The 18,005-nt window shown below is 38.7% G+C and overlaps 1 protein-coding gene across 5 annotated transcripts in view; it reads left to right on the top strand.

Moving 5' to 3' along the window:
- Positions 1–18,005, top strand: part of mctp1a (multiple C2 domains, transmembrane 1a) — a 631,196-nt gene that overhangs the window by 430,217 nt on the left and 182,974 nt on the right. For all 5 annotated transcript variants that reach the window (XM_072583109.1, XM_072583115.1, XM_072583100.1 and 2 more), the window contains one exon: positions 9,504–9,623. In XM_072583109.1, coding sequence (XP_072439210.1) covers positions 9,504–9,623 — 120 coding nt within the window. The remainder of the gene's footprint in view (positions 1–9,503; positions 9,624–18,005) is intronic.

The raw sequence follows: 18,005 nt of genomic DNA, 5'->3' as shown, positions 1-18,005 counted from the left end.
AAATACCATGAAACATAATGGAACCAGTGAAGATATTTAGAGGGGTGATTTAAGGTTTCGTCAAAGAGCCAGACTTTAAGGAAGGTCTTGAATTCCAGGACAGGACCAAAGGCACAACTGCCAATGAGCAGTGAAAGGGACTGGGAATGCACAAACATCAAAGAGGGAGGTACACAAAAGTTTTGTAGGAAGGTAGACCTGGAAATACTTAGAGCGAGAGTGAGGCAAAGCCACAAAAGAACCTGAATGCAATGGGTAAGAAGAGTTGATTGCAAAATAGGTCACAGTATTGGCAGAACTAATTGGAAGGTTGGAGGTGAAAAGCCAGACCTTGAATGTAAAGGTAGTTTGCAAGTAACTTCAGGCATTAGGAGAGCGTGAGTGATGCTATAAAGCACTATGTGCTTGAGAGTCTCTGGGGTCCTGAAGCTCTGGTCAGTACCTAACGGAATGATGAGATTGCAGACAATCTATTTCAACATGAAATAATGCCTTGCAGGTGTCTGCTTTTGAGGATACAGAATGCATCCATGGGTAGCAGGCTGTAACAGCAAGCAAGCAAAAACAGAGCAATAAGTCAAACTCAAAAACAAAATGCCCAAAGGTTCCATCACAGCCAATATTTTTTTTAAAAAAACATAAATGGCATGGGGAGATTTTCCTTCTGGCTGTGCTCTGGTAAGACATCCTCTGCCCCGGGATCTTTTAAACTGTAAGAGCTAGCTACAGTGAAGCAAGAGAAGTCCAATTTCTATGTCTACCTACAAAGCTCTCAGCCCCAGAGCCATAAAATATATAGTTTTATCCTCACCATACTCTTGCATAGTCTCAGCATGAAATATTTGGCTGATGTGAAACTAACACGCAGACACTGCTTATGCTCTTATTGCACTTTGTTGTGCTGCTAGTGCAAATGACCATACTCACATTGTTTGAAAATATAATCATGCTCAAAGGATTAATGAGAATGAATCCAGCAGCTCAATATTGGTCATCCATGAAGTGTGGTGGATCCTCAAAAACATTAAAAGTGTTAAAACTTCAATGCTTGGCATATTCCTTGGTTTGTTATTACTATCAAGTTAGGGGATCAATCTTGATTCAAAGAGGAATGTATAAGAGCATGGCAGAAGCAGCACCAGAGACCTAAGATGAAGTGTCAATCTAGTGAAGCTACATCAGACTACTTTTGTGCTAACGAGTGAAAAGTGCATGAAGTAGGCAGAGCTAAAAGATCCCACAACCTTCAAATCAACTCAAAGCTTTACAATCCTTCCGCATTATGTCACGAATGGTAATGGACAATTAAACAGCTAATAGGAGGTGGAAGCTTACCAATCTTCAGTGAAAGGGGAGCGCAACATATTAGTGCAAAAGACCATATTCGCCATCCTTATCCTAAAGTGCTGAGTGGTTGATCGATCTTGTCCTGCTGCTGAGGTCCCCACCAACACAGGTAGCTGTCTTCTGCCAGTTTGATTCACCCCATGTCAAGAAACGACCGAATTCAATGGATACTGCAAAGACTATAGGCTGTTACACCAACCCACTGTAAATACTGAAGGTTGTACTTTGGAATTAGCCATGTGCCAAAACAAGCTATTCAAGTGTTGTTAGAATATTGTCATCCACCCAGCAATAAGGAAAATTGACCAACTGCGTCATGTCCATAAAAAAAAGCAGGACAAATCTAATCCAGCTAATTATTGCCTACTCAGACTACTGTCAGTGGTCAGTGAAATGATGCAAGCTGACATCGACAAGGTTATCAAGTGGCACTGACACAGGAATAACCTGTTCACTACCATTCTGTTTGGGTTCTGCCACTGCCAGTCAATCCTGATGCCTCGACAGCCTTAACAATGCAAAATAAGGCTGAAATCTGGAGGTCAGGCGAGAATAAACTGCTCTTGACACTAAAGCAGTATTTTACTGATTATGGCATCAAGGAGCCTTAGCAAAACTGTAGTCACTAAGCATTAGGGAAACTCTTCATTGATTGGAATCATAGGTAGAACAAAGGAAAATGATTATGGTTATTGTAGAATCAATGAGTCATAGAGATGTATAGCATGAAAGCAAACCATTTGGTACAACTCATCTGTGCCAATCCAGAAATCCTAAATTATTCTAGTCCCATTTGCCAGCATTTGGCCATAGTCCTCTAACCCCTTCCTATTCATATGACCATCCAGTTGTCTTTTAAACATTGTAATTGTACCAGCGTCCACCTGTTCTTCTGGCAGCTCGTTCCATACACACACCACCTTCTGCATGAAAATGTTACACATCAGATCCCTTTTAAATCTTTCCCCTCTCACTTTAAACCTATGCCCTCCGGGTTTGGACACCACCACCCTTTATACTGAACCAATTCAGTCACAGAAGCTCCTCAGAGTAATTTTTTTGTTAATCTATTTTTCTAATCCACCTGTTCAGAGATGTTATTACACACTTCCAGAGCAGGTGGGACTTTAACCCGGGCCTCCTGGTTCAGGGGTAAGGACACTACCACTGAACCCCATTTCTTCAGGATAGTGTTCTATACTAAACCATCTTAGTCAGTGATTTTCCTTCCATCATAAGGACATGACGTGAAGATGTTCTTTGATGATTGTGCAATCTTTAAGACTATTCATGACAACTCAGATACTGAAGTAGTTCATGTCCAAATGCGGTAGTACTGGACAACATCCACATTTGAGCTTGTAAGTAGCAAATGACATTCACACAAGTGCCAGACATTGACCATATCGTATGAGAGAGAACCTAACCATTGACCCTTAACATCGCTGAATGCTTCACTATCAACATCCTGGGATTATCAATGACTAGAGACTGAAGTGGACTAGCCATACAAACTCTTTAACTACAAGTGCAGGTCAGAGTCCAGTAATCTAAAGCAAGTAACTCACCTGATTCCCCCAAATTCATCATCTGCAAGGCATAAATCAAGAATAAGATGGAATGTTTTTCACTTGTCTGGATGGGGGCAGCTCCAATGACACGCAAGAAATTGACCTCCATTGAAGTCAAAGTAACCCAGTTGATCGGCACCCTCTTCACCAAATTAAATATTCACTTTTTGTACTATTGATGCACAGGGGCAAGAGTCGGTACTACATGCAAGATGGACTACAGCAATTCCGAGAATCTTCCAAACTTGCTCTCACTATTACAGCAGCAGATGCACGGGAACACCATCACTTACAGAGCAGCACAGTGGCTCAGTGGTTAGCACTGCAGCCTCACAGCACCAGGGACTCAGGTTCGATTCCAGCCTTGGGTGATTCTCTCTGTGGCGTTTGCACATTCTCCCTTTGTCTGCGTGGGTTTCCTCCGGGTACTTCGGTTTCCTTCCACAGTCCAAAGATGTGCAGGCCAGGTGAATTCGCCGTTCTAAGTTGCCCGTAGTATTAGGTGCATTAGTCAGAAGGAAATAGGTCTGGGTGGGTTACTCTTCGGAGGGTCGGTGTGGACTTGTTGGGCCGAAGGGCCTGTTTCCACACTGTAGGGAATCTAATCTAATCTCCTCCAAGCCACACACCATTCTAACTTGGAACTGTTGCCTTACTGTCATAGGACCAAACTTCTAGAGCTCACTTCTCTTCAGCACTGTGGCTTTACCTGCACCAGATGGACTTGTAGCTGTTCAGGAAGCTGACTTACTTCTTCCTTCTTAATTAGGAATGGGTGACAAATGAGGGTATTGCCAGAATGTCCATACCCTTTGCAAGAATGAAAAGAGGCTTGTAGATTTTTGCTTTTGTGATAAACATACAAGGGTTTGAGTATTTTGCTTAGCATAGACCTGCTAGGAGCAAGTTTAAAATGAGAATTTTTCAAAATATTGTCATGACATTGACAGAGTGAATAGCATACACAATGTTTTGAAAGAAAACATAGATTAACTGCCATAGAGAGATGTATCACAGTAGAGAGGAGGAGAAGTGGACCAAAATGTATAACAGGAAGAGGATATTTAACGTAAGTACTATTCCAGATTGTAGCTTTGCAATAGCAGAGTTGGAAATGGAGATATTTATTAGAACAATGCTTAGGTTAAGTTTGGGTGATGTAAGAAAACTATAACTCAAGTATGAGCAAGAAGAGCTCCATGGGCAGTTAATCTAGTGAGGTGTACCTTCAGTGACAATGAAGGAGTATTGGTCTAAAATTTAAAGCAATGGAGATCCATAGTGGACAGTGAGAGAGTCTGGCATGGTATTTACTTTTGAACAACTATCATCTTTTTGTGACAACAAAATGAGTGCTTTCACAAAGTAATCAATGTTAATAAATTTCACACAAATAAAAATGACAAAAAATGCAATTGATGAAAACCTAATATAGAAACTGGAAATGCTAGGAAAAGTCACAAGATCAGCCATCCTCTATAAAGAGAAGAGTTTAGCTGAGGGGTGTAACTTTCCTCAGATTAATGCTCTTCATTGGGTTAGTTAGTTTTTTGGATATTCAACAATTTGGGTTTTGGGTTAATGTCAAAGGTGTGTACCGTTTATTTGTCTAATATTTTAGGCACATAACTTTCATCCAAGGGGTATACACAAAGCTAACCTGTTTTACACATTGCAAAATTCTTGTTTTCTTTATCTACAATCATTATCTTAAGGTTGATATGAATGAGTGATCAACAAGCTTTGTGAGACAGCATGTAAAATGGAAAAAGCTGGAAGAGACAAGAAAGCCAGTCAATAGATTGTGGTGAGGGGCATAGCACTTATTTGAGGCTCTCCTCTTCAATTGTATGTCAGATCTGCCTCAGGGATTTGGTCTGTGAAAATTACTTTCTGAAGCACATTTCTCTCATATCATAGCATGAATAATGTAATTTGCATAACCTTGCAGCCATTTCATCAACTACTTTCTATATTTTAGTTAACATTTCTCCATGTCAATTCAGATTTAGATATTATGTATCTTTAACATTTACTTCTTTTCACAATGTTCATGTACGTCCCATGCTACTACTAGACAGTAATATTCTTGCAGTACTTTTGTGCTGTTCTTTCTTCTTTACTTCATTCCAGGTCTTTCTTGTCAGTGACACTGCATTAACTACCTTGATATACTTCCACACTTCATCCACACATCTGTTCTGAGGTATCTTTTCCACAAGATACAAACCCTCAGGTGTCAAGGGTAAATTCCATGAGACTTGTGGCATCTAGACCCTTAAATCTGGCTGCATTATTCTGTGGCGCAGTTATGCAATCATAGTTGCATTAACAAATTTTGCAACATTCGTATAAAATGAAGTTACTCAATAGCCACTTAGTAGTATGAAACAGTTAGGTCTAGAACGAAAATCCAAGCACATTTACTCATCAAATCCTTTAATTCATTTTTTAAAAATTAAAATAAACAAGTTCACCTCAGTGATTCCCAATGTTAAAAGAAGTCTAAGCCACTGTTCCTGCTCCACAGAACCTTTTGGAAATGTTGATGATGATCAACACGGCAAGATGTTCAATATCTTACTCCCCACATCCTCTATGTTGAGTCCATTAAGCAACTGAATCCTCTGTGAGTGTGTAAAAATTGTTTCTCAGTATTAGAGGGCTGTCAACAGCTGTGGCACCATGCCTTTGTACCTATAGGACTTTCAAGACAAAAAAGAACATCAGGGCATTAAAAATACATTCAAACATGGTACTTAAATTAGTTGTATTTATGTTAAATATCAAGACACAAATAAATTTGAAATGAGATTGTCCAACATGGCTCCAGGAAAAAAATGTACCAATATGGTTTAATCAATTTTTCCATTATATAGTTGCCCCTTACACCTTATAAAATTTAGCTTCAAGGGATGAAGCTAATTTTAAATTTTGAATAATATTAGTTAGCAATGTCATATTATCTTATAGATATTTCTTATCTAATAACACCATGATCATGTAGAACCAATGAGTGGTGACAATACAGAAGGAGTCTATTTTACTTGTTGTGTCTGTGCCTGTTCTATGAAGGAGCTTTTCACCTAATGATACTCCTCTGCCTTCTCCTTATAACTCTTAAACTTCCTCCTTTTGAACAATAATCAGAATCTCATTTGAAACACTCAATTAGCCCTACTTCTACCACATTGCAGATCCTAACAATCACTGCATAACCTTTTTTTTCATGTCATCATTTCTTTGCACAGTTTCCTAAATCTGTGCCATCTGATTCTTGATCCTACTACCATTGGAAACTCTTTCTCTCTATCCACTCTGCCCAGATCGCCAATAATTTTTAATACCTTGATCAAATCACCCCTCAACGAAGACAGTCTCAACATCTTCAGTCTTTCTACAGGGACCACTTTTGTAAACTTTTCTGCACCCTCTATAAAGTCTTTACATGCTTCATAAAGTGCTTTTGCCAGAACCAGGCCCAGTATTCTATTTGAAGCCAAACTAGAGTGTTATACAAGTTAAATGGAAATTTTTCACTGTTGTACTCCATGCCTCTTTTGATAAAGCACACAATTCCATATGCTTCATTAACTGTTTTCTCAAACTTTCAATGATTTATACACATTACAACTGTGTCCTTTGCTCCTGCCCCACTTTTAGAACAGTGTTAAATCATCTCTCCAAGTTCTTTCTATCAAAATGAATTGCTTCACACATGATGTTAAATTTCATCTGCCACTTGTCTACTCATTACATCACTCTGCCTATGTCCTTCTGAAGCTCGACACCAGCCAAATGATGGTTCAGAATACTTTGATATTTTGCATTACCTGCATTTTTGAAATTCAACTCCAAAGTCGAGATCACAAAATTTATCAGGAAGAGCACTGGTCCCTGGGGCACTGCACGACAAAACCTCCTCCAGTATGAAAGTCAATCAACTACCATTGCTCTGTTTCCTGTTTTTTAACCAATTTTGTATCACATGAGCTGAAACTTACATAAGCTCTAACTTTGCTCCTAGGCCTATCACTGACGCTTTATCACAGGTCTTTTGGAAGTCCATGCAGTACTACTATCTTTAGCTTTTTCTGTGACCTGATCGGACTCTAGCTACAATTAAGAAGCAATGAAGAACAATTGACATATAACTCTACTAATTAAAACTCTTCTCCTTATCAATTTTAAATCTTTCCAGTGTCTGAACTACCTTTCTTTACCATGTCACAGATAATATCTTCTTCCTTAATAAAGACAGGTGGAAAGGATTAACTTAATACCTCAGCTGTGCCCATTACCTCCTGGTCAAAATTCCCTTTTTAGTCTCAATTCAGTCCCAAATCACTTCTCATCTTTTTTACCATATATATTCCTGGTTCGCAATTGTATTATCCATTGATGTTTGCGCTAGCCACATTTTTCTGCTTCATCTTAAATTCCTACCTCTGTTACATTCCAGAGATTTTGATTTGTTTACTTCCCTTGTACCCATTGCAAGGAATGTAGATAGATTGAAACAACATTTTCAGACATGTTATGACATAACCTCTGGAGCAGGTGCAATTTGTAACCCAGAGGAAGGGATATTACCACTCTACTAAAACAGCCCTCATTGTAGGAATTTATCTTGACTGTTCTTTAGCTATTTCTTCTGTAAAGGCAACCCATTTTTAATTTGGGCCTGATACTAATCTGTGTTTTCTGTTAACTGGTCTAGATCTATTCTTATGCCCTGAAATTAGCTTCCCTCCAGTAAATTGTTCTTTCTCTGGATTCAAAGATTGCTGTCCTCAACATGATCCACTTGACTCCTCTCATTCCTGAGAAAAAGGTCTAGCAATGCCTTCTTCCTTGTTAGACTAAAAAGAAACTGCCGTAAATGTTCCTTACACTCTACGAACTCTAAACCCTCTCTTCACTTTATAGTACTACTATTCCCAAATTATGCCCTCGCTATAACTACTTCACAATTCTTTCATGTAACTTCCTTCAAAGTTTGTTTCTCAGGATCTTTCCCACTTACTGGCAGCATGTGGGCTACACTGAGCAATGTCATTGCACCTCCACTTTAGCCAAATCAATTTTGTCCTTTACCCATCTGAGATACTCTTGATTTACAGAAATGTGTTGTTACTCATAAGGAGTATTGCCACCTTCTTCATCTCCTTCCTACAGTTATTTTTGAACTTAGGATAAACACCCTTATCTCGGCAGATAAAGATTTAAGGTTTCAGTTTAGCAGACATCTTGGCTGAAACTGAATGTGTAAAATGGTTGCTTCTGTGAAAGGGAGGTAGTTTAAAACTGTTAAGGCAGAGGTAACCTTAGTCAGAGTTGAGTTTTAAAGTTCTAGATCAGAAGTGTTTTGTGAAAACTGTGAAGGATTTATTTGAAGCTGAGAAAATTTAAGCTTTTTTGTAAAAAGGTTTCAGAAAGTAATAGATTTTCAAGATGGGACATTGAAGCCGTTGTTAAACTAAGTCTTATAAATTTGAACTAGAAGGGAATCTTTTGTTCTGTGAGTACTATAAAGGTGGGTTTTGCGATTAAATTGATTGTATTTTATTGTGAGTTTCAAGATCTTTAAATTCATATTATCATGGTTTTGTTAATTTATCTTCATCTCTTTTGCATAATAAATTTGCAGCATTGTGTGTTTGTGTTTATGTGAAAGAGTACCTCGTTAATTCAAAATAAAAGATCTATCAAGCCAGATGGGATCTGACTTGTCCAGTAGAAATCAGTTTGGATCATAACAATAATATTAGTATCCAGATGGTATGTCAGTGGTTTACTAAATGGGACACATGATGTAAGTACAGGTTTGAAACCCTCTAAGTAAAACATTTATTCTCGTTTTGGACTGAAGTGGGATTCTCCTTATTTTTAGAATTTATCTTTTGTATTAATCTCTTGAATTCCCTCCCTTAGTGACGTTGTGGGTCTTCCTGTATTAAATGGATGGTAAGGCATCTTACCACCATCTGTCAGGAACAACTAGGGATGGGCAATAAATGCTGGTCGAGCCAGCAATGCCTGCATTCCATGAATGGATAAAACAAATTACAGATTTTGCTGAGGCATTGAAGAAACTGCAGAATGGAGAGGAAATTTGATCTAAGGTGGAAGATCAGCCATGATTATTTTGAAAGGTAGAACAGACAAGAGGAGCTATATAATGTACTTCTGCTCCTTAGTCTTTATGTTGTTGTGTGAACGGGATTCCACTACTTTTCCCACCATTTTCCCTGACCTTTAAGACATCCCCACTGCCAGAATATGCAGCTCCCTCTCTACTTTGCTTCACAGCTTTTTTAGAATTTCCATCTCTGTCTGTAAAGAGCAAGTAGGTTGTGGCATAAATTATTGGGTTTCTTTGACTGCTTTATACCTCATTCATTGCAAAGAGGATTTTGTTTAGTCAAGACGTTTGGGTAAGTGTTTGACCTTCAATAGTTTTTAAACATACAAAAAGCAATATTCTCATAACCACCCTGAGGTTTGACATTCCTTTAGTTGTTATTCAATGCTTTGTATCAAATTGTGGGTAAGAAATATTAACACTCATCTTGCCTTTCCCAGCTACTCCAGAAAAACTACTACCGTGTGAGACGCTGCATCATGGTACTTGTCAATACTGGTCGTTACATTAACAGCTGCTTTGAATGGGAATCACCACAGAGGAGTCTCACTGCTTTCCTGGTATGTGGAATTCACAGGCAAAATCAACACAGAAATGTTTTTGGATCTTGGATGTATTAATGAAATGCATAGTCATGCTCACTGATTGAAACACAGTCTGACTTGTCCAGAAAAGGGTTTATCAACACTTCCAATTAAATTCAGTAAAATAATGTATTTATGTTAGGCTTACCTAGGAACACTTTGGCACTGCAGTAAGTATATTAATAAATAATTTCCACTGAGTGGAGTAATAAATTAGTTTACATAAGAGTGACGATCATGAATGTTGATTGAAAGAGAAAGAAAGGCCGTGGGAATATATTTAATGCAAAATGCTTTGCAACCCATGGGTCAATCTCTTGTCTAACTGGAGCTATCGTGAATTCAATAAGTAATGCTTACTCCCATAAAACCCAGTTTGTTTTGATTTTAATGGGAGGTTGCATGACGTTTGCAATCCTGAAGTGGAAGGATGAAAATAAGATGTTGAGATTCTTCAGTTCTGTAAATGTTTTCTATCTCTTACTGAAACCCAGCCAGATCGACTACCTGCCTAGTGGTACAAGAAGGGATTTCAAAACAGGAAGCCATGGTGAGGATCCATGGAATAGTCCAAAACAGTCAGATATCTGATGATGGAGGAGGGAGCCCTGGGCAATAATGTGGCAATAGGGAGTGGTCAGAGTAAAAAGATTCCAAGGCTTCTTTGGAAGAGCCATGCTTTACCTCTGTAACTCGCATGATGGAATAAGCTGCCAGAGGAAGTGGTGGAGGCTGGTACAAGTACCGCATTTAAAAAGCATCTGGATGGATATGTGAACAGGAAGGGTTGAAAGGGATATGGCAAATCTGACTAGATCAACTTAGGATGTCTGGTCGACATGGATGAGTTGGACCAAAATGTCTGTTTCCGTTCTGTACGTACCTATGACTCTATAACTGATCCACAGTTCAACTCATGGAAGATATGACCTGATGTGGAAACACAATAGCTGCTGTGAGTGGATCTGTCTAAAATACAGGTTGGGTAATCTGAACACAACATGTGTGTTTCGAGATAGACCCCTGTCACATACTGCAGAAAATGGCATTCGTAAGAACAGGTTGAGATCAGAATGAAGTAGGAAGATTCCAGGATCAGAGAATGGCTATTTATTTTCTTCATTTTAACTCCCTTCTTCAGCTGATGAGGTGTGGTGGTTACTACCAAGGATACTATTTCAGCTTGCAACTTGTAAAATTGATAGGTACCATCTGATGCAGCAGAATCAATGGAAAATAACTATTTCACTTTCCCTGGTCTACCCAAAGAATACTGCTATTCAATTTGGGTTCAGGAGCCATCACACTGATGCGGTAGTTGCCTACTTTTGAAACTATTGACCTGTTGATTTTCTCTACTAACACGTACTGAACCTTTGGATGGCCAGGAAAAACATCCTCCTAAGAGAAATTGACAGCAAATAAAGCATTCCCATTGATGTAGAACCTCAAAAAAAAACATGTGCTTGTATGAAATCCAGTAATGCCTACCTGAACACACTCTGCACTTAACAGACTAATGACAGCCCCATCTCTCAAAGCCAAACTCCTGCTTGACTGCAAGTATACTGCAAGTATCAAAATTTTCAACCTAGTAACTTACCTGAATAGTGACATCCCAGGTTTCAACCTTGCAAAAAAATCTACCAACCATTTAATGACTGGCTAGGGAAGATGTGACCTCTTCCACCCCAAGTGAGGAACAGCTCAATTTATGCTTATCTGACTGTGGCCAACCAATTTAGAGCATTGCCCACGTTCCTTGAGATAGCCATTGCTGGTAGCAACACAACTATTCACACTGTATCAGCTGAAGCTGTTGGATTGTTAATTCCAACATCACACTATAAGTATTTCCTAAAACTGCCAAATGAATAATTAAAAAATAACTTTCTGATTTTTCTTTCTGCAAGTCAAAAATGCATTGATATGCTAATTTGGCTGACAGTTGAATCATAACCAGGCTCAATTCTGCCCTCACTGTCTATGCACACACACTTTCCAGCACAATACTGATCAGGCCAGAGCTCTGTCTGAATTATTTCTCCTGAACCAAAGGGCACTAAGGCTAATTCCAATTCCTTGTCACAGCCCTGATTGAGAACAACTAATGCAGCACAGGCTAGGAATCAAGCTTTAAAACATTTTGAAAATTAAGGTACTCTGGATGCTGACAATTTAGACTAAGAATAAAACAAAATACTGTGCAGGTCTATTAGTATCTGTGGAGAGATAAATAGAGTAAACCTTTTATACTACTTAGCTCTCATCAATCCAATAGTGGAATCATTTCTTTGAATTCATTCATGGGGATATGAGTTTTGCAGGTTAGGCCAGACTTGTTCCTATGTGCACTTGAGTGGATGGTGTGAGCTGCCTGTTTGAACTGCTGCAGCCCTTGGCATGTATATAAACCTACAAAGAAGCATGTGTGGGATTTTCAACCAATGATACTGAAGGAACAGGGATCAAGTTCCAAATCAAAGTGGTGTGTGACTTGGAGGGGAACTTATACATAGTGGTATTTCATCCATCTGCTGCCTTTATCCTTCGAGGAGGCAGAGAATGTGAGTTTAGAAGGTGCTGTTGAAGGAGTCCAGGTGACGTGCTGAAATACATCTTGTAGATGATACAGACTTCTGCCTCTATGCATCGGTAGTGAAGGGAATAGATATTGGAGGTATTGGATGAGGTGCCAGACAAGCAGGCAGCTTTGTATTGGATAGTGTCAAGATTATTTAGAGTTTTCGACAAACATTATGGAGACAGGAGATCAAATACCTACCACAGAATTCATAAACTTTGTCCTGTTCTTGCAGTCATAGTTTTTATATTGCTGGTCCAGTTTAGTTTCTAGTCAATGAAATCCCCTCCCAGGATGTTCATAGTGGCGGATTCAGTGATGGTAATGACATTGAATGGTATGAAGGGATTGCTTCATTCTTCTTGGAGATGGTCATTGGCTGGCATTTATATAGCATGAACATTACTTGCAGCTTATGGGCATAGGCTGATTAAGTATCTGAGGATTGACAAATGGTGGGGAACATTGTGTAATTATTACATAGAGTGAATCGAATTTACTGAAGATTTGCATCTATGACTCTGGCAACAGGACACATTCCTCTCAGTAACTCTGGCTGAGGATAGTTGTGACTGTTTAAAACTCTTCATACACTACAAATGCCATTTCCAGAGCGAGAACAGCAATACCAACTGAAATTAATATAGCACCCTTAATGTAGAAAACCTCACTGGAGTGTACTGAGGCAAAAATAGATGCCAAGACAAAAGAGAGTTTTCAGAAAGGAACCAAGAGGTTGTCAAATGTATTAAAAATGATTAGTTTACTTGATGTTATTAATATCACATTGGAGACTACAACGAGCCCAGCTAAATGTTAATGCCCTAAAGTTAAAGATTACTACTTGTAAATCCAGGTTGATATATAGCTTGAAGGGCAATGCAATCAGGTATTAAATTGATGCAGTTGCAATATAAGTGATTTAATAACATTTCCTGAAATTTGTTGTGATCTTCTGTCATTACATAGAACAATAATTTGATTTCTCAAGAAATGTAAAGAACTAAATACTTGACTATCCCTTGATCACGTTGAACTGCTCAATGATCTTCACACAAAGAAGTTGTTTCCAATATTATTTCCATATGGATTTTCTTTGTAGCTTAATGTCATGAGTTTAAAGTTTGCTGAGGAGTTCTATTCATAGAAATTATTGCAGTTGGAAGCTTTGCTTATTCATTACTGGTCACACATCAAAAGTATGATTAATGTAACTAAGTTTTCAAATCCTCCTGTGTAATGTGTATCTGGAGCTGTTCTACTATATTGTGTTTCAGGTACCAGCTGCAAGAACTTCACAGCCTTGCAAATAGGAGAGGATTGAGCCTGTGCTCATTTGCAAAAGTTGAATAAATATAGTAGTAGAGTCCATTGCGCTGAAGGTTGTCCACCAGAATAACTTAACTCTGCAGGTTTATGGTGGAAACTCAATTTAGTTTACAAATATGGACAGCATAAACTATCCTAACCTGTTCTCGTATTAACTAGAACTAGTTAGTAAACTGGCCATACTGCTACTTAGCAATGATATATGTTATTTTGCAGACATATTGGTACAACTGCACAGTTAATAACTTGAAAATTTGTAATGAATTATTCAACGTTTAGTGGCCATTTTCCACTTATAATAACCTGGCCCCCTCCTTCCAGAATTACATATTCAGATTCACTCACCTTGTTAAAACTCTGTTAGATAGAATCCTCAGCATATTTGCTCACATGGTCTGTATTAAAGTTACTTCTCCATACAATCATGCTTGCATTCTCATTACTTCTTCTCACCCAGCCTCAAATTCCTCTTGCCCTCCATCTACTGTTTTGTTTATTGTGTAACTTTGAGTCCAATATCAAGTTTAAAATACACCTTCCTTTACTTCCCATTATATTTGTAGGTCAAACTGAATGGTCTCCCAAAAAATATTCTGTTTTTCTGCTTAAGTTATTTTGAAAGGATGGATTGTGAAATCTAAACAAGCGCAAATGTGATGCTAAATGTTTTGACAGATTGATCTTAATTTTCAGCTGGTTACAATCTTTTAATCTTCATTATTCTTATAAAAGGCTGTCAAGTATTAATCAAACACATTAAATGAAGCAATATTGCAAGATTCAGCAACACCCAAATGTAGTAATGTAGAAATGCAGGAAGGTAAGCAATTGATGTGAGGGTGTTTGATTTTAACCTAATTCAACTGACAGGAGTTGAGAAGAGGATCTTGAAAGTGGAAAAGCTTTTCTGACTTACCCTTTCTTATGTAAAGCCAATTGCCACAGTTTATAACTACTCACTCACATTATGGGCTGAAATACATGTTAAAAGCTAGCAAGAGACTTGGAATTAATGCAAATCATGGTCATATTGTGTTTAAAATTACCATCTCAGAATGATTTTAGTTTACAATGGAGGCTGAAGTCAGTTTACTGAACTGGATGGCATAACCAATGCATTTCCATTCCTCATGTAACTGGGACTGATAAACTGATCAAAGCTAACATGCAACGCTGAATTCATACCAAAGATATGCAATAATGTACAAGACAAATTGACAATCAGTAACAACCTGCAATATTCTTTTCACCAATCCCTGAGAAAAGATTTATGTTTGGATGCTGCAGGCAATTGCACTGCCATCTGGATAGACAGGCAACAGAGAGGCAGGAAGAAATGAGAAATCTTACCCAGAGTGCTTTGTGTGACTGAATGATCAAAAGTCACCCTTTCCCCTCACTCTATCTGTTTCACTGAAAGGCAAGCTGGTGCACAATGGTAGGCAAGGTGACAGTTGCTACATTCAGAGAAACCCACAGTGCCAAAACTGAACTCCAGATGTTAAGAATGTAAGAGAAATGCTGAGGCACAGTAACATCTGCCTACCTTGAGGCTGTAGTGACATTTAATAAAAATAGTGAAGCTGCAAAAGAGGCCAATCAGCAGATATGCTGCCTCTTCAACTATCCATCACCTTAAATATCTGGTAAATAGAAGCGCTGTAAACTTTTTAAGCAGAAGTTCACATGCAAAAGTCGATACATCATTTTAAAGGATCAACTTCTAACCTTTTTTTATGGGATTGCAGGTAATTTGCTGGGCCAGCATTTTTTTGTCTGCATTAAATGAGACTTTTCAGGTTGTATTCTCATCTGTGTGACACTATTCAGCATTTGCATTTGATATTTTACACAGTTAATTTCTGGTCTGAAAGCCCCCTGGGATTTGAACTGTAGTGCTACTTGAGAGAGGCAGAGTATTGATCAGCTAACATTTCCCTTACATTTTTTGTATGCCATAAAATTAATGAGACTTCAAGCCAAAAATGTCAAAGTACTCCAATAAGCAATGATGATTAGTTTTACATTTACAATCTCCGGTCTGTTCAAATTAATAAATTGCGGATTATTAAAAAAGCCTAGCTTCTGCTTACTGAGCACTCTCTGCCACATGGGGCAGTATACTTATGCAATGTTTGGGATAATCATTAACTTCACAGTATGCTTTGTTTGCTTTGATTATTATATCTTTAAGAACACATAATGGTACTTTTGAGATTATCTCCCTCCTTAAAGAAAAATATATCATAAAAGCAATAACGTAGCTTTGCAGTCATTTGAGAGGATAGTTTTATTTAGATTCATGAGATGTTGGCATTGCTGGGTGGGCCAGCAATTGTTGAGCACCCCCTAATTGCCCTTGAGAAGATGATGGTGAGGTATCTCTTGAACGACAGCAGTCCATTTGGTGCAAGTAAACCCACAATGTCATGAAGTGTAAAAAGAGTGGTGTGCTGATACTTTTGGAAGTATTTTATTTTCAATTGCTAGTTAACTTACAAGCTATTCAACAGTTGGTGACTACTTTGTAACGTCTTCTTTGGAAAGATGTGTATTTTGTTTGGCATCACTTAATTTTAAGTTGACCCTATGACAGCTACAACAGGGTGATAGGCAGAAGTATGCTTTATGTTTGGTAGTGTGAGTAGAAACACTGATCAAATCAATTGGGATCAGCCGTCCAAAGATAGACTGATATATGTTTGGTTTCAGTCTGTTGGCATAGTTTGGGAGGTGGGGGACAGGTTGATAAAGCAATCTGGAGGCTTGATTTCTAGCTAGTAATCTTCATTAACTTAGTGCTTGAGGTGCATTCAATTGAATTGTTCCACAAAATCTTTCATGTATCTGCCTTTTACATACACTGAGGGAACTGCTGTGGGTTTGCAGCTCTTATTTTGCATTTTTATCTCAAGTTTCAAACATTCAGTTGTTCTCACCTTATCCCTATGATTATTTGTATTTAGCTACACTCTTTAATGACTTCTAGTCTTAATTTATGCATAACTTCTTTTTGCTGTATTCTTGAATTTCCATTGGGTTTTCACCTTGAACTGGTGGCTCTGATTGTTGGGTCCCATATGTACTCAGCAATGCTACTCTAAGGTCAGGTGCCTGTATCTATTGAGGATGATCTTCTGATTTGTTCCCCTGTTACGCAAAGATTAATTACAATGAATTAAGCAAAGTATATGTTTTGTCAGACACTGGCAAAAATACTTTGGAGCCTGAAGTAACTCAAGACTTATAAAAAGGACGAAATCTTGTTTTGAAGAAGGGTTACTGGACCTGAAACAGTAACTCTGCTTTCTTTCTTCCGTTGCTGCCAGATCTGATGGTTTTTCCAGCAATTTCTTATTGTGTTTATGATACCCCACCTCCACAGTTCTTTGTTTTTATGAAATCTTGTGCTGCTACTGGGACAGGAAGCAAGTTGTCAGCAGCAATGTAATGAAATGGGAGGCCAAAAATCAGCTTCGTAATGGAAGAATGAAACCAATCTATTAAGTTCACTAAATGTGTTCATCAATGCATGTCATGCATGCTAATTAAAAAGCAGTCTCACCAGAATTAAGTACCACTTTTCAATTGTTATTCAAGAGTGAACAATGCACACCTTTAGATTTTTGACTGCATTTTAGACCTGTGTAGCAGGTGCGTTAGTCTTGGTGGTTTTGAACAGAATGGCCACTGGGTTTTACTGTCCTGAAAGAGCATCGTTCAATCATGTGGTGATTGAAATCAGATGGAGGCAGCTTAACGGGCATGGGGCAGGAAGGCTGTCTGAGGGAGTGTAGAGCAGGAAGGAAGGCAGACTGTTTGGGACAGGGAGGAAGGCAGGGAGACCAGGCAGGAAGCAGACAAGGAGAGAGCCCCTCTTCAACTTAACCTGCTGCCACCAAAGGCAGATTGAGTAACACAAGTACTTTGGAATGCACTTGGATAAATCTCCAGCGTACGATGGTGGCCCTGCTCCTTGCTGACTGTGTGCAATACAGCACCCTGACTACTTGAGGCAAAGGAGCCATTAGGGGGATGATAGCTTCAGTATACCATTACACCATGCTTACTTTAGTGGAGTGTAGGTCTGAGTTATATCCATAAGCAACTGACAACTCTGCCATATCAAGCCTTCCATGGCAGTTACCAGCCAATCTTAGGAGGAAGCCGAATGCACAGATGTTTTAACCAGGATTGTACGAGCAACATGGATAGACTCACCTAGCCTTCACTTAAGTCTATCCATAGCATCTGGTATCTTTTCCTGATGTTGTCTAACCTATCTGTAAACCACCATCAGATTTCTTATAGTGGGTTGATTCAACTGCATGGGTCCCAGCTCTGTTTTATTCTCCAATTGTAAGGGAGCTCAAATGTCTGATCCTCCATCAACTGTGGAGCCCGTGTCCATAATGTGCTTCCCATACTGTGACTCCAAGACTAAT

The sequence above is a fragment of the Chiloscyllium punctatum genome, chromosome 2 (assembly GCF_047496795.1).
Source record: "Chiloscyllium punctatum isolate Juve2018m chromosome 2, sChiPun1.3, whole genome shotgun sequence".
In the NCBI taxonomy this organism is placed as follows: Eukaryota; Metazoa; Chordata; class Chondrichthyes; order Orectolobiformes; family Hemiscylliidae; genus Chiloscyllium; species Chiloscyllium punctatum.
This window is presented reverse-complemented; position numbering and strand designations above follow the sequence as displayed.